Source organism: Zeus faber (genome assembly GCF_960531495.2).
Source record: "Zeus faber genome assembly, chromosome: 5".
In the NCBI taxonomy this organism is placed as follows: Eukaryota; Metazoa; Chordata; class Actinopteri; order Zeiformes; family Zeidae; genus Zeus; species Zeus faber.
This window is the reverse complement of record NC_137192.1, coordinates 2,998,341-3,024,346: the sequence shown is the minus strand read 5'-3', so window position 1 is coordinate 3,024,346 and position 26,006 is coordinate 2,998,341. Positions and strand designations below refer to the sequence as shown.

Here is a 26,006-nt window from a genome sequence, read left to right as displayed (position 1 = left end):
CACCGATGCATCCTCGATAAAATGGGCGGACCAAGTCCACATCTGGGCATTTGGACTGGACTTGACTTGATGCGTACTTTGAATTGGAATAGTACTTGGGTTGCGACTGATGACGTTTCACAAGTCCACAAGAACCCAAGTACAGACAAGAACTTAGATAGAGAAAGGGCTATGGAGTAAAAGGCGTCTCAGGGAGATGTGAACTCGTGGAAAGCCACCCTCGTGGTGTCCGCGATTTTGCACAGCAAGATGCACAGCGGAGATTCAGAGCAGAGAATACTGGCTATTTTTTTACGATGATGCAACCTAATTTAAGTACTTGCCAATTCTTTTAATAATTCAAATTTGGTTGGGTGGTTAAGAACACATTGTTCTATGGTGTAACAAACTCAGAACACAATTTTATATTCACTTTACAGGTACTTTAATGTAACTAACTTTATCATGGTAATAGAAAGCAAGTATAGCGAGCGTAGCAAGGTTAGCATGTGGACTTCATGTTTTAAATAAAGGAAATTTATATTATTCAAGCTGTTTCCTTAGATCCATAGCTTCTGCTGCCATCTCCTCCTCTGTTCTCCATTTGGAAGGTACATCCTCGTCCTCCCGGTCGTGCTTCTGTAGCTGTACAATAGGATACAATACAACACAAACAGTGTCAAAAGGAGAGTCAAAAAAGATCTTCACAAAATAGTGTTTAATATCTTGTCACGCTCATATCCATATTTAGACAACTAGCGTAGCGTTAACTGTTTATTGCACAATCTCACTAAATGCTTTACTCTTGAGAAGGGAGATTTGAAAATTTCTTTTAAGACTTAAAAATGCGCACTTGTTGGGCTGAATGGATGGATTCAAACACAGTGAGAAGCTGCAGAAGAGCTCAATATGTTTCTCAATATTAAAGTGTTCAGTAAGATTACCATGAAACAGCTTTAAATGATGGGAACCATGATTTTAAGACCTGTGTTGAAATATAGTGAACATATCCTTTAATATATGGTGAACTTCATATAACAAACTGAAACCTTGGTAGCACCTTTAATTTTCTGATGACCACGTCATTCTCTTGTGAGAATGTTCTTGATGGTGAACCTTGATGACCTCCCACAAGTCATAAATTGATGTAAAGTATGTAAAATGAGCCCTCGAAACCTCACAGTTTCAATCAAGATACAAATACATCTGCTGAGAAAAATTACTACAAAACAAAAATGTCCTTCTCTATGACGTGGTCTTATTTGACTAAACCAAAGTTAACAGGTCCCCCTTGTTATGGTCTTCACTGCAGACGTGCCCTGAGCACTTGGACGTAAGCGGAAACCAATACTGATATCGTTGCCTCTGTCTCTTCTTTGGTATGAACGGATGTGTCATTCCCACCAGGAGTTTGTCATAGCGGACGATGAGGACGTTGGGAAACAGGAAGGGAGCAGTGCAGTTCACTGATTCCAGACTCAAAAACACATTTACTCTGACATTGCCTTGTCACAGTTTTCATCATTGAAAGAAAACTCCTCCCACTGCGCCCAGCGATACCCACAGAACATTTTTGTGATGCTAAAATGTCTTCATAACATAACCTGATGTTGTTGGTTATTTTTTGCAGCATATGTCATGGGCGCTCGATTTCCTGGTCTGTTCAAGACATTGCTTCCTGAGACTTCTTCTCAGGAAGAAATGAAAATTTTGCTTCAGGTTTGCAGTTTTGAAACTAATGACAAACATACATCTATTCCGGTATATGCATATATTGGCAAGCGTAAGGAGCTGAGTGACTTTGACAAGGGCCAAATTGTGATGGCTCAATGACTGGGTCAGAGCATCTCTAAAACGACAGGTCTTGTGGGGTGTTGCCGGTAAGCAGTGGTTAGTACCTACCAAAAGTGGTCCAAGGACGGACAACCAGTGAACCGGCAACAGAGTCATGGGCGCCCATGGGCTCATTGATTCACGTTGGGAGCAAAGGCTGGCCTGTCTGGTCCAATCACACTGAAGAGCTACTGTAGCACAAATTGCTGAAAAAGTTAATTCTGGCTATGATAGAGGCAGAACACAAAGTGCATACAGATTGCTGCGTATGGGGCTGTGTAGCTGCAGACCAGCCAGAGTGCCCACGCTGATCCCTGTCCACTGCAAAATGCGCCTAAAATGGGCATTTGAGCGTCAGAACTGGACCATGGAGCATTGGTAGAAGGTGGCCTGGTCTGATGAATCATTTGTTCTACGTCATGTGGATGCCTGGGGTTAGGGTCTGATCTGATCGAGCATCTGTGGGATGTACTGGAACAAAAGCCTGATCCACGGTGGCCCCACCTCGCCATGTAGACGACTTAAGTCCTGTACTAAGGACAGCTACTAGTCCAGTCTATGCTAAGTCCAGTCTAAGGCTCTGTTCTTGGTGCAAGATACCACAGGAAACTTTCAGAGGTCATGCGGAGTCCATGCCTCGACGGGTCAGAGCTGTTTTGGCGGTACGAGGGGGAGCTACACAATATTAGTCGTTATTAGTGGTGGTTTTAATGTTGCGGCTAATCCGTGTACAGTATATACACAGTATTACCTTAATGTTTTTACCTGAATTATCTATGACAGCATCTATGTTTGCATTGCATAGGGTAGAGGTCCAGTATAAATATTTTAAGCAAAGACTGCACGTTTTTATCAATGCAAAGTGTAAATAAACTAAAAAGCAAATGTCACTGCTAAAGTTGCAGCAATATAATCTGTGGTTTCTTGGTATGGACGTACCGAAGACGAGATTTGATTTCAGAACTTCAGGGCTCTCCTGTGTTTCTTGGGGTGTCGTAGTTGATTTTAACTCTAAAAATCATCCCATCATTACACATATTTTTCTCTGAGCAGAGACAGCAGGAAGCTGGGCTGGTGAGAACAGATTCTCACACAACCTAATAGCATTCCCATATGGACACTCATTCACGCTTGGATTTCGAGTCAGCTACAAATCATAAGCAGTAGCGCTGGAGCGTATTCCAATCAACACGTTTGATTAGCAAGATGCAAACCATTTAGAAATTTGTTGTTAACCCCCAATTTTTGTCATTCCAGATGACAAACCATGTCAGTAGATGGAGTGACCGTTTTTTTCCCCCAACAATTACAAAACGCCTCTTAGATGCTAATAGTTTGTACTGCATAACTCAATATTAAATCAAATGACGATGACCTGGTCCTACTTTTGTTGAGTAAAAAAAATATATATAATGATTTGGGTACACCCAATTCTGAGAAGGAGGAAAGAAAACTCTGAGAGTTCAGCTGTTTGTTACAAGAGATGAAAATGTCACAGCCACTGTCGGGGTTTCAACGACGAGTTGTACAGTCTGTCCTCTTGTAGCGCTCTTTGGAGGACTATGGTTATTCTGTCTGTTGCTGAAGGTGCTTCTCTGCTCTGCCACAGCGTCAAGTTGGGGGTGAGAGGGATTGTCCATGATAGCCAGGAGTTTGGCCCTCATCCTTCTATTAGAGGATGTCCGCAGAGTCCAGGGTAACACCACAGACAGAACCATTCAGCATCATACGCCACCTTGCTGCAGCCCCAGCACACCACCGCATAGAACGCCACACTGGCCACAACTGAATAATAAAAGCTCAAAAGAGGTCAGATCCTTCTTGGACACTGCTTCCACATTACCAGCCCAGTCTAGTTTGTTGTCCAAGTGTAACCCCAGGTACCTGTAGTTTTGGACCACCTCCACATTCTCTCTCTGGAAGGAGATAGTCCATAGCCCTCCCTGGTGGTCTAGTGATTAGGATTCCTTAGGGTTCCTAGGGCTTCCTAGGGTTCCTTATTCAATTCCCGGTCAGGGAACACACTTTCCACAATTTACCTCTGGGGATGAATAAAATATATATCTTATTTATACTTTGAATAAAATATAACTATCTCCACCACCATCTCCTTGAGCTTACTGATGTTGAGCAGCAGAGTTCTGCTTACACCAGTTAACAAAACTGTCCCACTCTGCAAGTGACTGCACGCATGGCTGCACGCATGGAAGCGGTGGCTTTTAGCTCTCCAGTTCGGTGCTTTATTTGTGTGTTTTTGTTGTTGTTAGTCATGTTTTGTCAAGCAAACCATGGATATAGTCACCAGGAATCAATCAACATTGGATTCATTACAATGAATCCGTTACCAGCGTCTTTCAGAGGATTTACGACATACCAGCGGACATAGCCAGACCTCCGTGGATTGTTGTCGGACCCAGGAAGCAACAGAGGCGGAGGGAGTGAAAAAACACACACACACACACACACACACACACACCTGCTTCAAGTGCACCCCAGCACCCTCCTGGTTGCATTCCTCTCCTTTCCTCCCTCATTTTTCTGCCATAATTATGACAGTTTTTATTTTTTCCCCACAAACCGCCCTCAAACTGTTAAACTAGGCCCCCACCTCTCCTCCACCCTCACACTCAGCACCTGCTCACCACAAGGCTGTGTGCTGAGTCCACTACTCTACTCTCTGTACACATACGATAGCATACCAATCAATACCAACAACACCATCATCAAATTTGCAGATGACATCACAGTAGTCAGACTCATCTCAGGAGGCGAAGAGTGGGCCTGAAGAGATGAGGTCCAGAAACTGGCGGCGTGGTGTTCAGTTATCCACTTCACACTAAACACCACAACAACAAAAGCACTCAGGTCTTCACCCAGGTGAAGATTTCAGGAGGCACATTGCAGAACCGGCCCCACTCTACATCAACAAGGAGTACGGGTACGGGAGGTGGGCGCACTGGGGCGCGGTTGGGTCCGGGGGGAGGGAGTCTGTGTGGTTGCTCCCCTGCCTGCTGCGCCCCTGGATTGATCCGGTCGCGACTCGCCTATCTCTCCCAGTGCCAAAACTCACACCACACAATAGACCGAGGGCTTGCGGGATGAGCGGGGTGCAGGCTATGTGGGTGGGGATGAGGTGGGCAGCTGCCATCTTGCCTGTCACACTCCTGCCCAATCATGCTTCTTGTCCATCCCAAAATTTGAATCCCACTCACATTAGCTTAGAACACATACACTGGCACACCAATCCTACTCCGAACAACACTCCATCGGACCAGGGTCTGCGGGACAGGAGGGGTGCGAGTGATTCGGGTTCGACTTGCCTGAAGGACTCGCACCCCCAACCCCGCAATTTTAACTGCGGTGTCGGGTTGCTGGCGGGTCGGTGTGGGGGCGTGGTTGGCCGGGGGATGGTCGGGTGGGTCCCCCCTCCCGGCCTGGCTGGAGTACTGATGGCTTGTGCCTGGTGGCTTGGGATGTGCTGCGACCCGGCGAGGCTGTGCAGAGCGCCACCAGGTGCCTTCCGGGGCCCCTTGGGGGACTGCTTGCCGTTGTGGGTGTGGGTTGGGGTTTAGGGGGTGGCTGTTGGCCTTTTGCTTCTATGGCGCGGCTTCTCTGCGGCGGGCGCCCCGGGTGCTGGGGGTGGCGGACGGCCTGTATACCTGGCGGCCTCGCCAGGGGGGTGTAACATCGAGGTGCCCCGTGCTGGGCACATGCTGCTACTTGTATGGGTACTTGGCACTCACGCTGGGCGGGGTGTGTGGTTGGCTGCGGTGGGGCAGGCCTCCCGCTTGTGCGTGCCGTGGGTGGGGGAGGGGGTCCTGCCGGTTCGCCCATCGGGCAGGCGGCTAGGGCGGGGTGTCGGTCTATCGCCATGGGGCTGTGATCCGGGCCCATGGTCCGTGCCTTGCGCCCATGGCCTGAATTGGCCCGGGTGTCTTCTGTGGCCACAGGGCAGGGTACCCAGGGATTTCCTGCAGCCGAAGGGTGTCCACGGGGTTGTGGAGTTCAGGGGGGCTTCGGGGCCCCTTCCGCTGCTTGGAGGCGCCGCAACATAATATCGACCTTCTACACCAGTACCAATGAGGATAAGGATGAGGACACACACACACACCTGCTTCAAGTGCACCCCAGCACCCTCCTGGTTGCATTCCTCTCCTTTCCTCCCTCATTTGCTGCCATAATTATGACAGGAGGAGGCCACGTGACCAGTTGTAGTTCCAGTTTTCCTGGGCCTACCTAATTCATTGTTTTTCAATACATGTTGTATTGAAGTGTTCATGTTTTTGTGTAAATGTTTGTTTCTATGTTTTTGTCTCACCGTGGTGATTCTCCCCCTCTTGGAGTAGTGATCAGTTGTTTATAGACCCAAACATGATTAATAGTTCTCCAAAGAGGGGCGTTGGTGGTGGCTGTCCATAACAAAAAACTGCGCTCTTGTCATTCTACAGGTCATCCACAGGACAGAGTTATTGCAGCAGTTCTTGATGATTTAAGAATTAAAAACAATTGCATTGCAGGTTGAGAACTTGAACTCCACTTGCAGACTAACTCTGTCCTGAATGCAATGGCATACAAATACTCTTTGTTGTATGCCCAGCATGCTGACAGCATAGGTAAAAAAAAAAATAATAATAAAATAAAAAAGAATACATGTGCCTGAATGGGAGGGAGGGCGGCGAAAAGTTAAGAATGCAAGGAGTGGTGTTGGAGAAGGCGGATGAGTTCAAGTACTTGGGGTCGACCATCCAAAGCAGCGGAGAGTGTGGGAGAGAGGGAAGAAGAGAGTACAGGCAGGGTGGAGTGGGTGGAGAAGAGTGTTCGGAGTGATCTGTGACAGAAGGGTTCCAGCAAGACTGAAGGGGAAGGTCTACAGGACGGTAGTGAGACCAGCTATGTTGTACGGTTTAGAGGCTGTGGCACTGACAAAAAGGCAGGTGGCTGAACTGGAGGTGGCAGAGTTGAGGATGTTGAGATTCTCATTGGGAGTGACGAGGATGAACAGGATTAAGAATGAGTACATTAGAGGGACAGCTCAGGTTGGACAGTTTGGTGGAAAAGTGAGAGAGGCCAGATTGAGATGGTTTGGATACGTGTGTAGGAGAGATGAGAGTTACATTGGGAGAAGGATGCTGAGAAAGGAGCTGTCAGGCAAGAGGAAAAGAGGAAGGCCAAAGAGAAGGTTTATGGATGTGGTGAGGGAGGACATGCAGGCGGTTGGTGTAAGGGAGGAAGAAACGCAGAACAGAAGGTATTGGAGGCAGATGATCGCTGTGGCGTCCCCCAACGGGAGCAGCCGAAAAAAAAGATTATTTTTACTGTTTGTTATTTTTTAGGTTTATGCTAGTTTCTATTGTAATTTTTTTTTGTAGATTGGCATTTCCTTTCGATTATTTTTCCCTGTTTTTAGGTCATTTGTATAGTCCAAAATGTTTCTATTTTTATTATATTTTTGCTGTTTTTTTTTTTTGTTTTTTTCAAGTTTTTTGTTCTTTCTTAATTTTGAGGTTTAATTTTATTATGTATTGCTCATTTTTAGATTTAATGGGTATGGCCTTATTCTGCTTGTTCATTGCTCATTTTTAGGTTCATTTTTATTGCTTATTGTTAAATTTTTGTTTAGTACTCATTAGTTTATTATTAATGTTTAGGCTTGCTGTTTTTGACCTATTTTTTCTTGTTAATTTTAAGGTTATATTTGTTTTTATTGTTTTTCTTGTTATTTATTCTTAATTTTAGATGTATGCAATACACCGATCCTTCTCTATTTTTGTTCCAATACTTAATCATTATTCCCTATTGTCTTTGATGCAAGCTGCTGTAATTTGACATTTCACTGCATATATGTATGAAAGTATGTGTATGTATGAATAAACCTCTTGAATCTTGAATCTTGAATTGTGCTGTTCACTCCAGGGATTATAAAAGTATCTCTCTATTCTCGAATAAATGAATACTCATTTGGCAAAATTTATGTATTTTGCCTTTACCTAGTAACTGTGGCAGATTCGCCTACCACACGCCACCCGAGTGCCGTTTTCAGGGCCCTCCGGCACGGAGAGACAAACAATGGGGTTTCAGACACACAGTTTATTGTAAAGAGTGGGCTAGGTGGAATAAGCCTACGAGCGGATGGACACGTGTCATGACAAGGGCTCCTCTCCTGTGTCCGTGTGTGTGTGGGTGTGGCGGACAAAGGGGAGTGGTCAAGCACCGGCTGCAGACGACAGCAAGGTTCCCTTTCCTGCGGCCGCCAAGCTGCCTCGAATCGTCCGACTTGAGGCACGGAGATTTCTCAATGTTTGTCTGTCTTGCAGAGGGGGTCGGCGCACTGGCTCGTCAGCAGCCCAGCAGTGGAACGCCGATCCTCCTGAGCCCGAGATGATCCTTATCAACCTCATTAGTATAATAATCATCATTTTTTATTGATACGTGTGGCCAGCGTACCTTACTGTTTAAGGTGACAATAAAAACTCTTGCCATGTTGGCGCACCACGGCCAGAAAGACTCCGTCTCCCTCCCTAAACCCATACCTGTGGGCAGAGACTTCCACAAGTGGCACCTCAACAGGGACCCAGGAGGGGCAGAACGCTGAGTGAAAGGCGCCCCGGAGCTGGCTGCGAAATGCCTCGCAGACCTGGAGGAGGAGCGGGACTACCTCTGCTGCCAGTTGGGGCATGTCCTCGTCAGCGCTGTGACCAACCACCGACCGCTGCCGCCGACCGGAAGCCGGCCAGAGGACCAGACTTGCATCCATCCCCAGGACCCATGCAGGAGTCGCCGGGTCCCCAACCCGTCCCGATGGCCTGGAGGAGAGTGTCCGGGGGGTGCTGGCTCCGACCCCAGGACCCACATGGGAAATTCCAGGTCCGTAGCCCATCATGGTGCCCTGGAGGACAATGTCTGTGGGGGGCGCTAGGTCTGACCCCAGGACCCGCATAGGATTCGCCGGGACCCCAGCCCATCCCGATGCCCTGGAATACAATATCCGGGGGGGCACTACGTTCGACCCCAGGACCTACGCAGGATTCGCCAGGTTCTGTGGTGCTGCAGGACGCTCTCTCCCCTTCCTGTGCTGTCCCCTCTCTGTCTGGGAAAAATAAGGGAAATGCTCTTCCAGGCAGCTCACCATAACCCGATGGCCGGTCACCTCGGTCACGAGAAAGCACGACAGCAGATAATGGCCCCATTCTATTGGCCGTACATTTGGTCAGATCCTGAGTCCTGAGTGCCAGTTAGTCAACCCTCCGGCTACGCCAAGAGCGCTGTTGAGGCCCCTCCCCCTAGTCTTGGTATGGACCTCATCAGGCCGTTAGACCGCAATGCCTGCGGGTATCGTTTTGTGTTAGTCCTAGCGGATTATGTAACCCGGTACCTAGAAGCAGTGCCCCTGCACAGTGTTACGGCCAAAAGTGTGGCGCAATCGCTGTTTCAAGTCATCTCCCGAATCCGAAGGAAATCCTGACCGACCAGGGCACTACCTTTATATCACGTACACTTTGGGAACTTTACGAGTTACTGGGCGTCCGGTCAAGGCGGACCAGCGTTTACCATCCCCGGACTGACGGCCTGGTGGAGTGCTTTAATAAAACACTGAAAAACATGATTTGAAAGTTTGTTCACGATGATAGCCGTAATTGGGACAAGTGGTTGGACCCCCTGTTGTTTGCGGTGTGGGAGGTTCCCCAGGCCTCCACGGGATTTTCTCCCTTTGAACTCTCCTTCGGCAGGAGACCCCGGGGGGTGCTAGACCTAATTTAAGAAAACTGGGAGGAAGGTCCTAGCACAGTATGTTATGGACCTGAGAGCAAAGTTAAACGCACTGATTCGGCTGTTATCACGGGAGAATTTGCTCCGGGCTCAGGAACGTCAGCACCTCTTATACAACCGGGGTCTCAACTTAGACAATTTGCACCGGGAGACAAGGTGTTAGTGTTGCTCCCTACATCCAGCTCTAAATTGCTCGCGAAGTAGCAAGGGCCTTTTGTGGTGACACAGCAGGTTGGCAGGGTTGATTATGAGGTTGAACGGTCTGACAGGCCGGGGACGACACAGATTTATCACCGACATCTCTTAAAAGAATGGAGGGAGGGGGCTCTGGCCATGTCGGTCATTGAGCAGAATGAGTTGGGGCCCGAGGTTGGGGCCCGAGGTTCAAAAAGCGGTCAAACGTACCGCAGCCCTGTTAAGTGACCATCTCTCTCCGTCCCAGAGGGCAGACATAGCTGCACTTCAGCGTCGCTTCTCTGATGTTTTCTCCTCCCTGCCAGGCCTCACGTCCCTCATACACCAACATGTGAAGACAACCCCAAGGGTGAAGGTGCACTCTCGGCCGTATCGCCTGCCCGAACACAAACGCAAGATCGTGCAGGTTGAATAAGAGGCCATGTCAGACATAAACTGCGTGTAATAGAGGAGTCCATGAGTGACTGGTCTAATCCCATCGTTCTGGGGGGTAAGCCCGATGGGTCAGTCTGGTTCTGCGTGGACTACCGAAGGTTGAACACGGTGACCAAGTCATCATGCCCCGGGTCGATGAACTTCTTGACCGGTTAGGTACAGCTCATTTTTTCACGACACTGGATATAACCAAGGGCTACCGGCAGATTCCCTTGTCTCAGGAGTGCAAGAAAAAAAAACAACGTCCGTTCTCCACGCCGTTTGGCTTATACCACTTTTGCACAATTCCGTTCGGGTTGTTCGGTGTCCCAGCCACCTTTCAGAGACTCGTGGACCCGGTCCCGCGTCCACATGTAGCATATGCTGCGGCCTACCTAGTTGACGTTATCATTCACAGTAACACCTGGGAGCGGGATATGCAGCATGTGGGCGCTGTGCTTGAGTCCCTGAGGCAGGCTGGGCTCACCACCAACCCAAAGAAGTGTGCCGTGGGATAGCGGGCGGTACGGTATCTGGCGTACCACTTGGGATAAAAGGCCTGGTCCCAGCTTGATAAAACCACTGTGGTCGCATACACACTGAGACCCAAGGCCAAGAAGGGGTTGAGGCAGTTCTTGGGGCTGGCCAGCTACTATAGGAGGTTTATCCCCAACTTTCGGAGCTAACCCTTGAGCAACTTAACTCATAATGGTGCCTCAGATCCGGTCCAGTGGTCAAAGAAGTGCCAGCAGGTGTTTGCGAGTGTAAAGTCAGCTCTCTGTGGGAAGCCAGTGCTGTTTAACCCTAACTTCTCTCTCCCTTTCTGTCCAGAGGGCTGGGCGCAGTCTCGTCCCGGGAGGTGGAGGGGACCGAGCGTCCGGTGCTGTACCTCAGCCGCAAGCTCTCAGAGCAGGAGTGGAGGTACTGCACGGTGGAGAAGGAGTGTTAAGTCATCAAGTGGGCAGTCGCTGGAATGTACAGATGTGCAGTGTAAAAAGATGAACATGCAATATAGGATGGATATTTATTGAACCTTTGTTGAGGTTATTACTACACTATATTGCTACTCATTTTGTAAAGCTGTTCACATGGTCTTTGTTTGATCTTGTATAGCTACTCACTTTCAACTGAACTTTGTTTTTACCTTAACTTAAGTTAACTTCACTTTACTTGAAAAACTGTTTCAATACACAACATTTTTTGTGAGTTTATTTCCCCTTGCCAATTTTCCCTTAAAAATTAATTATTTCATTGCTTACATGACACTGGCTGTACTTTAAAGTATTTGGCCAATACAACTTTGATAACTATCGTAATTATTATTGTAAATATTGAAAATTATATCGTAATAATAATAATAATAATTTTTTTTTTTTTTGATTGAACCATTCATCTTTTTTTCGAAACTTCTACAAGATGTAAAAGTGACGTGAGCTGACAGACTGTGGCACCATTTGAAGGGATTGTACAGGTGGGAGATAGTCAGTAGGCCCCTTTATTCACCAGTTTAACTGCTGCTATCAATTTAGATTGTTATATCCAAAAGTGTGTCATCCCTCCTCAAGACAAAGTTTGAATCTGAAAATAATTGTAATCAGGGCTTCACTTGCCTCTGGTTATAAATGGGAACCTGAGTTATTAGTCCCAAGTTATTAGAAATAATTTAAAATTGACCTTGACCTCCAAAACCACCTTCTCCTCCTTAAATAATTACGGTGATAGAAAAAATTCAATAATTGATGCTCTGCTTCCAATCCTATGATACCAATTTCAATGACACTGCTATGTTAGTACTAAACAATAATGTGTCTTGTGGAATTTTTTGTGGTTGTCATTTATTCTCAAACATGATTTAACTAGACTACATTATAAAGTTCCAGTACTTAAGATCGACACCGAAAACTTCTGCTGTACTTGCAGTAGTTTTGTTGCACCTCCTTTTTATTTTCATAATCTCTACCGTTCCTAAGTAAATAACACACTTTGGGACTGCCAGTGCTCCCTTTTCAGAAGGGTTCCTCATTAGCTTAGTTCCAGTCCCTTGGTGGAAAAGCAGCAATTTTGCAGTGTTTAACGTCTTCGTGGCTTCAAACTTGTGGTGTGTTTAGAAAGGCCTTATCTTCATCTTCAATGCCTTTCCTCATTCTTTATGTTTGTTTTCTGGGTTGTGATACACCAGGACATTTTGAAATTTCCAGCTTAAGACTTGTTTACAGAGAGCATCATAATGATAGTAATTTTTTGACTCGGTTGGTTGATTCGATCACCTCAGTCCAGCGGCAAAAAGTACAAAAGCTTATTGAACAATAGACATTTTCCTGTATTTAAATGGCTAGCGGAGTGGTTTCTCTTTAGCACGCAGGATGGAATTGTGCTGTGCAATTCAACATGTACCTGGTATCTGATGTATAGAAAAGATATACACATGACAAGAGAAAAAAAGACATCTAACTTCAATAAACCTTGGCTGAAGATGGGTCTCAATTGCATTGACAAAATGTTTTTGTCAGAGAATAATCAGTGATTCTCTTTTTATTATTTCAAATATAGGCTGTGCACTTCTGGGGTGATATGACAAGAAATCAATTTGGGGAGCTAAAACAGGATAACACTAATTATCTTGGTTATGCGGGAAATGTCTCAATTTGACATTGTCTCATTAATCAATTTAAAGAAAAATCAAAAAAAGATAATCTTCCGTAAATGGCCTAATTTTATAAGGTACTACATCTTCATTTAGACATTTAAAGTTGTAAATACACAACAAAAATGTGCATTCCCTTGTCAATTGACGATAGAGTAGAGTAGAATACAGAAGAGGTAGTATCGAGGTAAAGTAGAGTAGAGTAGAGTAGAAGTAGTATATAGGTAGTATAGAGTTAGAGTAGGGGTAGAGAAGAGCTAGTGTAGATTCCGTAGAGGTAGAGTGTTGGTAGAGGTACAGTGGAGGTTGGCAGAGTAGAGGTTGCGAACAGCTAGAGTGAATGAAGGTGTAGAAAAAGTATACTAGAGTAGAGGTAGAATAGAGGGAAGTGAAGTAGGTAGAATAGAGGCATGGGTGGTTTTACCATAAGGCATAGGTAGGCAATTGCTTGGGGGCTGTCAGAAGGCTGTCTTTACAAGAGCTTCCAAGATGCCGCTGATCAATCATCCAATCTGTCTTTTTGCTTTTTGGTGTTGCTTCTCCAGACAGCGTTTCTACTTTCCGCACCAGAACTGAGCTAGCCTTCCACCAAGAGGGAATCACTGAGAGAAGTCCGGAAACACACAGGTGGTGCTTCAAAATAATATTTTAATGCTTTTAGATCAGGCTTTAATCTGTGTGCGTATGCATACAACCTGTGACTAGGAGCCACCCCCCACAAATTGAAGGTATGGAAGGTCCAGTTATTATTGTTTTATGCTCAATGGAAATCTGCCTCCCATTCAGTCACTACAGTCAGTAAAGTCCAAAGTTAGACATGGACAATGGACACCCTGACTCTCTCTGTGACACCTGGTGTGTCCCATACAGGGGGTGACCAATATCTCTAGGGCGGACACCCGACAAATGTTCGGCAGACCGATTCACTCCGTCGCAGGGGATTATGTCCCCCTCAATATTTAGAACACATGCATTGTTCCTCCAATAAGTTGATGAAAGAAGCAGAGGACTTTTATTTTGAAAAAAAAACTAAAAAACAAAAACGCTTTAACATTACTCATCGAAGAAACAATGCCTCCGACAGGGGCGGGTCTTTTTTTTTTATCCCAAAATATTATAATGATTAATATATTTTCGAGAATTATTTAGAGGCTTTAACAAGGTCTCATTCTCTAATAGATTTGATCAATGTTTCAATCGCTTATGGCAAAAATGACCTATTCTTGTTTTCACTCTGCTTCAAAAACATAGTTGAGATTCACATGATTTTTAAAAACCATCACAAAACATAGATATGTGTGACATGTGTGTGTTTTGAACACGAGCAGAAATATTGAAAGAAAGGAGAAGAAACAGTCTTCATTTATCACGCAACACACGCTTTGATGGTGGCTGGTGAAATGGATTCTCTGCTTTTGACCCATCCTGGCTTGTCCTTCCTCCGGGGGCACAGCCAGGAGCAGTGGGCAGCGTACGTGGACGCGCCTGGGGACAAATGTCCATCACTGGTCAGACGATGATGGGTGCCCTTACTGACGTGGAGGAAACTCCATGTGAGCACGGGGAGAACATGCAAACTCCACGCAGAAAGGCTCCTGTTTGGGAGATAACCCGCCGGATCACGGTGCCGACAGCGCCCCAGGCGGGAATTGAACCCAGGACCTTCTTGCTGTGAGGCAGCAGTGCAATGCACTGCGCCACCGTGCCACTTGCTGAAACACATATGAGCTATTAAAGTCCATGGGTTTATAAATTAATTAAAAATAATTAATTTATCATTGACGTGCCACATGCTCATTTAAAGAGGTTACTTCTCCAAACAAAAGAGGAGAGAAGAGTAAATCATGCCGATATACTTGGGCTGAGCAGGGATATTATTAAATGAGGAAAGTTGATCTACAGGAGACCGAGATTTGAAAGCAATACAGAATGCCCAAGAGCATTATTACCTTATGTTCCATTAAATTTAGAATTTTCTTCCTGGTGCCTGAATTTGTGTTTTACTTTAGATAACTCAAAACATTTACACCATAAATTGATGCAGGAAAGGCACAAATTGTTGCATAAAAATTCACCAGAATGCAAAGAATAAAGTGTTTGACACTCAAAATTTCCTGTGGGAGGGACCCCACACCTCACACTTAATGTGTCCCCCCAATGTTTAAATAAAACGCATGTCACCACACACACACATACGCACACGCGCAGGCGCCCACGCACACGCACACACACACAGTTGTGGAGTTTGGAACTAGAGATAGTAGATATTCAAATGCTTTATCAAAAACTATGTACTATACTTTTATCTTGAAAAAAATTAAAGATTTATAGACTTATGATCTCTTTCTTTCCATATTGTCTGCTTCTAACTTACTGAAGGTTTTTGAAGTTCTTCAGTTAGAACAGTTAGAATTCACATTTGGGTCTGTCCATTAGTTCTGTGGCTTTGTGAACTGTCTCCGAATATTTTTTGTTCACTAGCTATGATTGCGTTAAGCAAAATGGAGAAGGGCCTCACATTGGTCTTTGCCTGGGGCCTCAAATCACTAAAACCGTCCCTGAGTTGAGGTAGTGTAGAGTAGAGTTAGAGGGAGGTAGAATAGATGCAGTGTATAGAGAGGTAGAGTAGAGATAGAGAACAGGTAGAGTAAATCAGGGTGGAGGTACGGGAAGTAAATGGTTGAATGGATGTTTGTTTGTTGCACACACAAGTCACCACGGCTACACTCTTGTTTCACTTTAGCTCGTTCAGTGTGACATGGCAAGGCCAGCTGTCTGTGCCTCACAACCTCACCACAGGGGTGCCCCAAGGCTCGGTGCTAGGACCCCTCCTCTTTGCCATATACACCACCTCACTGGGCCCGATCATCCGCTCACATGGCTTTTCATATCACTGCTATGCGGATGATACTCAACTCTATCTGTCCTTCCCGCCCGACGACCCCACTGTCTCGACGCGGATCTCGGATTGTCTCGCTGACATATCTACATGGATGAAGGATTATCATCTTCAACTAAATCTGGCGAAAATGGAACTTCTGGTCTCCCCGGCCAAACAAGGTATTTATCACAACATTGATATTAAAATCGACTCTCTATCTCTTGTTCCTACCAAGGCTGCAAGGAATCTTGGTGTCATTATTGATGACCAACTGACATTCTCGGACCATGTTGCCGGTCAGGCGGTACCTGACCCAATATGCCACTCAACTGCTGGTACAAACCTTGGTGATGTCCCGTCTCGACTACTGCAACGCTCTCTTAACAGGCTTGCCGGCCTGTGCGGTGAAGCCACTACAGATGATACAGAATGCGGCGGCGCGACTGGTGTTCAACCAGCCAAAGAGGGCACATGTCACTCCGCTGCTCATCGAGCTCCACTGGTTACCTGTAGCCGCCCGCATCAAGTTCAAGTCTCTTATGCTGGCCTACAGAGTGATTGCTGGGAATGCTCCCACCTACTTAAATGCTCTTGTAAGAGCACATGTTGCCCCCCGGATGCTGCGCTCGTCAAATGAGCGTCGCCTGGCTCTGCCGGCCATACAGCCACGGCAATCCAGGCTATTCTCATTTGTAGTTCCACGTTGGTGGAACGAGCTGCCAAAAATGACCAGAGCAGGGACCTCCCTCTCTGTCTTTAAGAAGCACTTGAAGACCCAGCTCTTCAGTGAGTACCTCCTCTCCTAACCTACAATTACTTAGCACTACCTAGCAGTATTTATTGTTACACTAATGTCTCTGTCGCAATGTAGCTTGAATGTTATTCTCTCTTGTAAGTCGCTTTGGATAAAAGTGTCTGCTAAATGACTAAATGTAAATGTAAATGTAAATGTAAAACTTTTTTTATTTGTATTTGTCCATCGCCGACAGTGTGTGTGTGTTTGTCGGGAGTGGGAGTGTGTGTGTGTGTGTGTGTGTGTGTGTGTGTGTGTGTGTGTGTGTGTGTGTGTGTGTGTGTGTGTGTGTGTGTGTGTGTGTGTGTGTGTGTGTGTGTGTGTGTGTGTGTGTGTGTGTGTGTGTGTGTGTGTGGAGAGGGAGGGAGGTGCTGTATGAGGGAGGGAGGATGTTCCCTCCCGGAGGTCTTTCTTTTTTTCTTCGATTCTTTTTCTTCTGTACAAATTGACTGTGACTGAAGAGAGGCTTGATTGCTCGAGCACCAGAGGTGTGAGACAAAACCTCATCAGAACCTTGGGGGGGATCAGGAGTTGACCGGGAGGCAGAAATGGAAAAAAAAAATGCGACTTGATCCTGAACCCCATTAACCCTCAAACATGACTACCATCTGCTTTGTCATTAGTAGGCGGACTGGAAATTGGGATAGTGTTATGTCATCTCTTGCAGAACCCTTAAGACCAACATCAAGATGGCGGCTGTGAGGGCAAAATCTTTTAATCTTCCATGGTAATTACCTATGGCAATCAGACATCAGACAGAGTCAGTTCCATGAATCTAATTAGCGGGGAAACCTGATAAACGGCTTTGTATTTTTTTTTTAAGGGGCCTGATAACACATGACTCTCTCTTGGCTCACCTCAGCTGGGTCTGGAAGGAATTTAAGATGCCTTCCTTCAAACACACTTAACTTTGACGTTTTCAAAATTTAGGGCCACATTTCTCACAATAGGTAAAACACCCTGAAAATATCTATAAATAGCGAAGTCACTGATATTGAAATAGAGATGAATATCCTGATGAGTCGAGAACCCATAAAGTGCTGCTTTAATTTAAATGGTTTAATTTTCATTTAGGAAGTCAAGGTTTTCATTTAAACGCCCATTTAGATTTACTTTAGCTTTTACTTTAGCTTAAACCAGCACAAACCCACAAATTCTCTGGATGTAAATGGATTATTTACATGTGTCTATAATTAAAAAGCAACTAATTGAAGACATTGACAAGATAACACTACATTATTCCTTGGAGGGTTCAGGAAGGAGACATTATGGTGACGTATATTTTCTACTGGTATACTATTGTGGCAGTTTTGCCACCACACGCCATCCAAGTGACGTTTTTAGTGCCCTCCAGCACAGAGACACAGCCAACAGGGGGTTGTTAACATCAGTTTATTGGAGAAAGAAGTGTAGATGAGGTTTTAAACCTCCTGCTCGTGAGACCAACCAATGAGCATCAGGCGTGGCTGCTCAAACCACCCCATCCACACAGACATACCCCAACACCAAACTGAGGCCAGGAAGAATTCCTGGCTATTTATTGCATATTGCTATTTGTATAATTATTTCCAATTTTTGATGTAAGCTGCTGTAAAACTGCAATTTCTCTTCAAGGATGAATAAAGTATCTATGTATCTATGTATCTATGTATGTATCTATGTATGTATCTATCTATCTATCTATCTATCTATCTATCTATCTATCTATCTATCTATCTATCTATCTATCTATCTATCTATCTATCTATCTATCTATCTATCTATCTATCTTCCCATCCATCCATCCACCCATCCATCCATCTATCCATCTATCCCTCTATCTATCGATTTTGCACACTTTTCCCTCGATTGTTTTTTATAAACATTTTATGAGTAATTATGAGAATTTATAAAGGTATCCTATACTTCTTTATTTCTTTATAAGAAGTTATCCGTGTCCTTGGTTAACAGGGACATCTCGCATTGCCTTTACATCATTGTGTTCTGAGAGCAGTACTCTATTCACGAACTACTCCGGAGGATAGAAGAAACCAACTCTTTAATGCACACGTTGAATCCGAGCCTACGGCCATCTCAGGGCACACAACGTATTCATCTTCAAAGCCCTCAAAGGAGAGAAATTGCACTTGATTAACCTGTGACAATCCCATTTTCTCCTATGGGGGAGGAGTAGGTGTTGGTTTTTTAGTTTGGCTATGCAGCTGTAAACAATATTTCCCCTCCCGAGTAATTTGGTTGGGTCCTTTTGGTACATTCAGTCATCTTTTTTTAAGCCCTGCTTCAAAGAGTTTTTTTGGGGGCCCTACATTAGTTAGTTCGTAAATGTTTCCCCCGCAGTCTGATTTTATATCCTATCCAAAGATACATTATAATTTTTTATGAGTAAATCAATCTCTACATTTAATACTTTCTCTTTAATACTTATGCCTCAAACACCCCACGAGCTACCACACTAGAGGATCTCAATTTTGGATGAATTCTTCAAAGTGCTGTACCATCATCTGACGTTTGATCCAGGATCAAGTTTGTCCCTCCGATTAATTGATTCAGATTTTTTGCATTTTTTGGGATCGGCAGGTACTCTCAGACCAAACAATAATGGTGAATAAAACAAAAAAAAAAACTGGGTGTACAATTTTAAACTCTTTTTCTCAGCCTTGTTTCTGACCCTGGGGCTCAATTAAACACCATCAAACGGAATCGGCAAAACCCTTCGGACCCCTTCATTAATTTATTTCTGTTTCTCAGATTTGTCTTTTTTTTTTTTTTTTTTTTAATGAAATGGTGCAGGGAATCCACCGTTTTTTTCTTCTTTCCCCCAACTGTCCGACTCCACCAGGATGAATGTTAAATTAGCCGCCACGCCTCCACCTGACGTTTGGTAAGAGAGGACGGTTAGACAGTTCCTTGGTGGTGTTTAGGTGGTTGAGGTAGGATGGGGTTTATTGTGCATCGTACCATGTTTTTTTTTTGATTTGTTGTTATTTATAAGTAATTTTTTTGGGGTTTATTGATAGGTTTATTTGATTGATTACTGTTATTTTTTTTAGGTTAATTTTACATGGAAAATGTATCTTCATCAGGTAGACATTTTTTTACATTTTTGATTTATTGTTTAGATTTAGTTTTATTGTTTATTGTTCCAATTTTAGGCTTATTGCATCTATCTAGCTCTATTGATTTATTTATTTTTTTCTGGTTTATTGTTAGGTTTATTTTATTGTTTATGGTTAGGTTATTGTCATGCCCACAGCCTCCTACCCCCACTAGGAGGACAAACTATGTCTGTCTATGTCTATCTAGGTCTGTCTGTCCCTTTCTGTATGTTATTTGTCATGGACTCTAACTCCTTCCTGGTCCCCTCTGCCACTCTTCTCTCCTGCTATGTCCCACACAACTGAGGTCCATCATCCCATCAAGCCTACAGTACTTATTCCCCAGCTTTCCATCTGCTCATCGCCAGATAGTCAGTTTGAGTAACCCGTCCATGCCGTTCCTGTCCTGCCTCATCCCGTCTGGTAATCCTGCCCTCCAGTATCCGTCCGCCCGATCCAGCCCGACCGGGTCTCTCCCAACTCTCCACACACCGTGACTTCCATTAAACCCCCTTTGTTGAACTTCCGTCTGCCTGTGTCGTGCATTTGAGACCCCTAGGCCTGGTCATAACAGTTATTGTATATCGAAAATGGTTCCTATCTTCTAGTTAATTCTATGTTAATGTATATTGCCATTACTTCTTGCTTATTGTTGATTTCTAGGCTTATTTCATTGTTTTTGTTAATTGTAGATTTACACATATTTTCTATCAGTAGGTTATTGCAATAGACAATTTTATTTCTCCATTGCTTGGCTTAGGTTCACAGTTAGGGTGATTTTTATTGTACATTCCATATTTTTATATCTTCAAGTTAATCCTTAGCTTTACTGTACAATATATTGCCAATTTTCCAAGAAATCCTCAGGTTTATCGCATATTGCCATTTTATTTTTTTTTATTAGTATTTGTACTTATTATGTTGTTATTACTATTGGCCATTCTTGATGCAAGCTGCTGTGACACTGAAATTTTACGTCAGGGCTCAAAGTATCTATCTATCTATCTATCTATCTATCTATCTATCTATCTATCTATCTATCTATCTATCTATCTATCTATCTATCTGTCCATTTATCTATATATATTTCTATCCATCTACATATCTATCTATCTATCAAAAGGGAAGATAAGTAATGGTTAGCTTCTCTCCCATTCTCTAATGTACTTAATGGCTATGAGCCAAGAAGATCCTTCTGTCCTTGTCTTTCCTAAATTTGTCTGTCAGCATCTAAAATGGAACTACAATTATTTTTCTTTCTTTTTTAAATGTATTCATAATCTATTATATTAATGGGTTATTAATTAATGGGTTATTTCAATAATGGGTAGTAGCCCTCGACTCTGGTCTGGAACTTCTGTCTGACCTCTGCCTTAACTCTGACCTGACAGTGTTTTGACTTGCACTCAAACAGTGAAGATTGTAAATATAAGTTAAAATATTATTCAAAGATTATTAATTAACGTTTCCAAACAATGGATTTAAAAAAAGAAAATTGGAATGAAGGAATATGGAGGAGATTGACGAGCAATAAATTTGAACATCAACGGTTTGGCTATTGAGCAGACAAATTGGTGTGAATACAGCAAACAAAAAATTAAATGCGTGGTTTGCCGTCATTTTATTTTCCTCAAAATAGCATATAAACACTGTCTGACTATAATGTGAGCTTCCCGATTTTGAGGTGCATTTTACAAGATGGGAACGAGCATTTGAAAAATGAAGTTGGTTGAAAAATGACAAACCAGTCCTTTAATTGGTGTATAAAATATATAAATAGATAATAAGTCGCTTCATGCATACACAGTGCAATAGCTGCAATAGTTACTGGGTTTTTTTTTCAAAGTGGAAATACCTTCAATCATCAATTGATGTTGATACTAATCGAGCTTGGTGCCTCATTAAGCTTTAAAATAACTCTTTACATCTGGGAGGGCGAGAACTTTTTATTTTCGCAACTCAACTTTCTTTTCTGGAATTGGCGTCAGCTTTCGCAAAATGTACACATCTCATGCTATTTTTCCGCAACTATCTCTATCTCTCTCTCTCTCTCCATCTCTCACTCTCTCTGTTCATCTAATCACTCCCCGCTGTTGAAGAAAATCTATATTAAGTACCTCACCATTCTACTCCTTTGCACTGATGTAATGATTTGTACTTGGAGAAATCCGGTACAGTAACTGTCGTTTACCTTGATGTCTGACCAAGCATCGAAAAAAGGAGTACATTATCGAAAAAGACAAGGCACGCTGCTTTGACTGTGAACCGCTAGAAAGATAGAATTCCTTTAAATTAGGGCCTGCTGCCTTTTATTCACAGCTTGCGGCATTTTTTTTTTTTACACTATCTTAAAAAAACAAATGCTACCCCATAATGAGAGAACACGACTGTTGTGTACGATGATGATTGGCTATGTTCACACTGCTGGCAAAAGTGGCCCAAACCAGATTTTCTTTGCACATATGTCACTTAGATCTGTTTTTTTCATAACAGTGTGAACAGCACAAATCACATGGAATCTGACCGTTTCTATTCGGATTTGGGCAACTTCCATTTGTGGTCCTAAATCGATACAGGTCAGTTATTTTGCAACACCACCGTCAAATGGGAATTCATGTAACTTTTACGTCACTCTATAGCGACAATCATCACAATTCTGCGCTGGCAGGAGTCACTCGGTGAAAACAAACATATAAAACAGCTGTGATGGAGGTAGACAGTTGATGGACAGGCGTCGATCCTGTGGCTGCTTCTGGGCTGGGAAGGCCATCCGTCTGGTTTTAGGTCAAACAGTCCGGTTTTGAAATACAGTGTCCGTCTACCAGCGCAGCTTTGAGCCAGACGCTGATTTGTCCTCCTTTTGAGATCATCCCTTATTATACTTTATTGAATGATATTGATAAATAAATACATAAATACATAAATAATAGGCTAAGTGTATGTATACATTCCCTTAAGACTTGTGGTCTTACAAATTATTGGCTGAAAGTGGTGTCAAATAAATATCTGGTATTTCATTGGTTAAATAAACATAACCAAATTCGCTATGTGTCTTCTTGATGTCACGTCACTGTTAGGGGGTATGCTGAGTGAACCCAGGTGCAGAAAACAAGGCAGAGGCGAGGTGGCAAAAATAGAGGTTTACTCAAAACAAGTACAAAAACTGGGCAAAAACAAATAAGTCTCGGGAGCTTGGAACAAGAGCGTTGTCATGAGGTTAGACAAACTCAAGACTGAGCGCCCGAGGACACAAACGACAGGGTCTAAATAGGGACGACCAAACGAGACACAGGAAAAACATATAACCTAATGAGGCAGGGTAATCAGGAACAGAAATAGGTGAAGCAGAGCAACCTTGAAAAGGCAGTACTGGCGGCATCTAGTGGCTGATGCTGGTAGGACCCGGGCAAACCCTGACAGTCACGTCCACGTTCCTCCAGGGAGTGTCGGGTGGCGACGGCGGAAATCCTGGATCAGAGAGGGGTCCAGGATATCCCGGGCTGGAACCCAGGAGCGCTCCTCCGGCCCGTAACCCTCCCAGTCCACCAGGTATTGCAGGGCCCCGCGGACCCGGCGGGAGTCCAGGAGCCGGCGGACCGTGTAGGCGGGACGACCGTCGATGATGTGAGGCGCCGGAGGAGGCCTCGTGGTGGGCGCCAAGGTGCTGGTGACCACCGGTCGGAGCCGCGACACGTGGAAGGTGGGGTTTATCCTCATGGACCTGGGGAGCAGAAGACGGTATGCGGCAGGATTGACCCGCCGCACGATCTTGAAGGGCCCAACATACCGTGGCGCGAGTTTGCGTGACTCCACCCGTAATGGAAGGTCCCTGGTGGACAGCCAGACCCTCTGGCCCGGACGGAGCATAGGCGCTGGTCTGCGCGGTCTGCTGCTGCCGAGATGTCCTCAGCAGGGCCTGACGAGCCCTCTGCCAGGTCCGTCGGCACCGCTGGACGAACCGCTGGGCTGACGGCACTCCCACCTCCGCCTCCTGCTCCTGAAACAGAGGAGGTACGTACCCGAACTGGCACTCAAACGGGGACATGCCAGTGGAAGAGCAGCGCAGAGTGTTGTGAGCGTATTCCGCCCACACTAGACGGTCGCTCCAGGAGGCAGGGTTGGAGGACACGAGGCACCTCAGTGTTGTCTCCAGGTCCTGGTTGACCCGCTCCGTCTGGCCATTGGGTTGCGGGTGGAAACCGGAGGACAGGCTGACGGAGGCGTCGAGGAGCTGGTAGAATGCTTTCCAGAACCGGGATGCAAACTGCGGACCGCGGTCTGACACTACGTCCAGGGGCAGGCCGAACACCCTAAAAACGTGCTGCACCATGAGCTCAGCAGTCTCCAGAGCTGAGGGGAGCTTGGGCAGAGGAATAAAGCGGCAGGCCTTGGAGAACCGGTCCACAACGACAAAGATGACGGTGTGGCCCCGAGACGGTGGAAGGCCGGTGATGAAGTCCACTGAGAGGTGTGACCAGGGCCGACTGGGGATGGGAAGGGGATGCAGCAGCCCCATGGGACGTGACCGGGGGTTCTTGTTCTGGGTGCAGATGGTGCAGGCAGCGATGAAGGACCGGACGTCCTGCTCCATGGTAGGCCACCAGAAACGCCTGCGGAGGAACTCGAGGGTCCTGGAGATCCCCGGGTGGCCAGTGAGGCGGGATGAATGCCCCCATTGCAGGACTTGTGATCGGACAGCCTTCGGGACAAACAGGTGACCTGGGGGCCCGTTGCCGGGATCCGCCTCCCTCCTTTGGGCCTGCCAGACCTGCGTCTCGATTCCCTAGCGGACCGGAGCCAAGATGCAGGAGTTCTGGAGAATGGGCTCGGGGAGTTCAACCAGCTCAGGAGGGTCGAACTGTCTGGAGAGAGCGTCGGGCTTGAGGTTCTTGGACCCGGGACGATACGACAGGATGAAGTTGAACCGATTGAAGAACAAGGCCCATCGGGCTTGACGGGAGTTGAGGCGTTTGGCATCCTGAATGTATGTCAGGTTCTTGTGGTCGGTCCAGACGACAAATGGGTGTTGGGCCCCCTCCAGCCAGTGCCGCCACTCCTCCAACGCCAGTTTGACTGCCAGTAGCTCCCGGTTCCCTATGTCATAGTTCCGTTCCGCTGGGGTGAGGCGACGGGAGAAGAAAGCACATGGATGGAGCTTCTTGTCGTGAGTCCTTTGGGACAAAACGGCCCCCACTCCCACATCGGAAGCATCCACCTCCACCACGAAGGGTAGGGTAGGCTCTGGTGTGGCCAGGACAGGGGCAGCGGTGAACCGCGTCTTGAGAGCCCTGAACGCCCCCTCAGCCTCCGCAGTCCAGGCGAAGCGGGCTGTGGATGTCCTAGTGAGGGCGGTGAGGGGAGCCGCCACAGTGCTAAAACCCCGAATGAATCGCCTGTAAAAATTGGCAAACCCGAGGAAGCGCTGCACCTGTTTGACCGAGGTGGGTGGTGGCCAGTCCTGGACGGCCTCGGTCTTGGCAGGATCCATCTGGACGTGACCCTCGGTGATGACAAACCCCAGGAAGTGAACGGTGGTGGCGTGGAACTCACTCTTCTCCCGCTTCACATAGAGGCCATTGGCGAGCAGGCGGTGAAGGACCTGTCTCACATGCTGTATGTGTTCGGGAAGGGTCCTGGAGAAGATGAGGATGTCATCGATGTAGACGAACACGGAGCGGTTGAGAAACTCACGGAGGACGTCGTTTACAAAGGCCTGGAAGACAGCGGGAGCATTGGCCAATCCAAAAGGCATGACCAGGTATTCATAATGGCCGGTAGGTGTGTTGAAGGCGGTCTTCCACTCATCCCCCTTGCGGACGCGGACGAGATTGTATGCGTTTCGAAGATCGAGTTTGGTGAAGATGGTGGCGCCTTGCAGTTGCTCGAAAGATGTGGAGATGAGAGGAAGGGGGTAGCGATTCTTGACCGTGATCTTGTTCAGACCACGGTAATCAATGCAGGGACGCAGGCTGCCATCCTTCTTACCCACGAAGAAAAACCCTGCGCCCGCCGAGGAGGTAGAAGGGCGGATGAAACCTGAGGTGAGCGCCTCCCGGATGTACTCCTCCATGGCTGTAGTCTCAGGGGCAGAGAGAGAGAAGAGACGTCTTCGAGGAGGGCAGGTGCCAGGCAGAAGGTCGATGGCGCAGTCATAGGACCGATGGGGAGGAAGCGTGGTGGCCCGTCTCTTGCTGAAGACCTCCCTCAGATCGGCATACTCGTGGGGCACTTGTGAAAACTCGGGATGGATGGGACCTTGAATACGGACTGGAGCCAGGACACGGACAGGAACTCCGGAGTGGGCAGGGGCTTGGGAAGGGGCCCGAGCTTGGACACGGACTGGAGACTTGAGAGGGTGAGAAGACGGACTACAACGAAGACAGGTGTTGTGGCAGGCAGGGCCCC

General features: G+C 45.9%; 1 protein-coding gene across 4 annotated transcripts in view; it reads right to left on the bottom strand.

Annotated features, from left to right (window-relative positions):
* Positions 1-413: 413 nt before the first annotated feature.
* Positions 414-26,006, bottom strand: part of fhit (fragile histidine triad diadenosine triphosphatase) — a 456,691-nt gene continuing 431,098 nt past the window's right edge. For all 4 annotated transcript variants that reach the window (XM_080000299.1, XM_080000298.1, XM_080000300.1 and 1 more), the window contains one exon: positions 414-624. In XM_080000299.1, the coding sequence (XP_079856425.1) occupies positions 523-624 (102 nt within the window). In that variant the 3' untranslated portion in view covers positions 414-522. The remainder of the gene's footprint in view (positions 625-26,006) is intronic.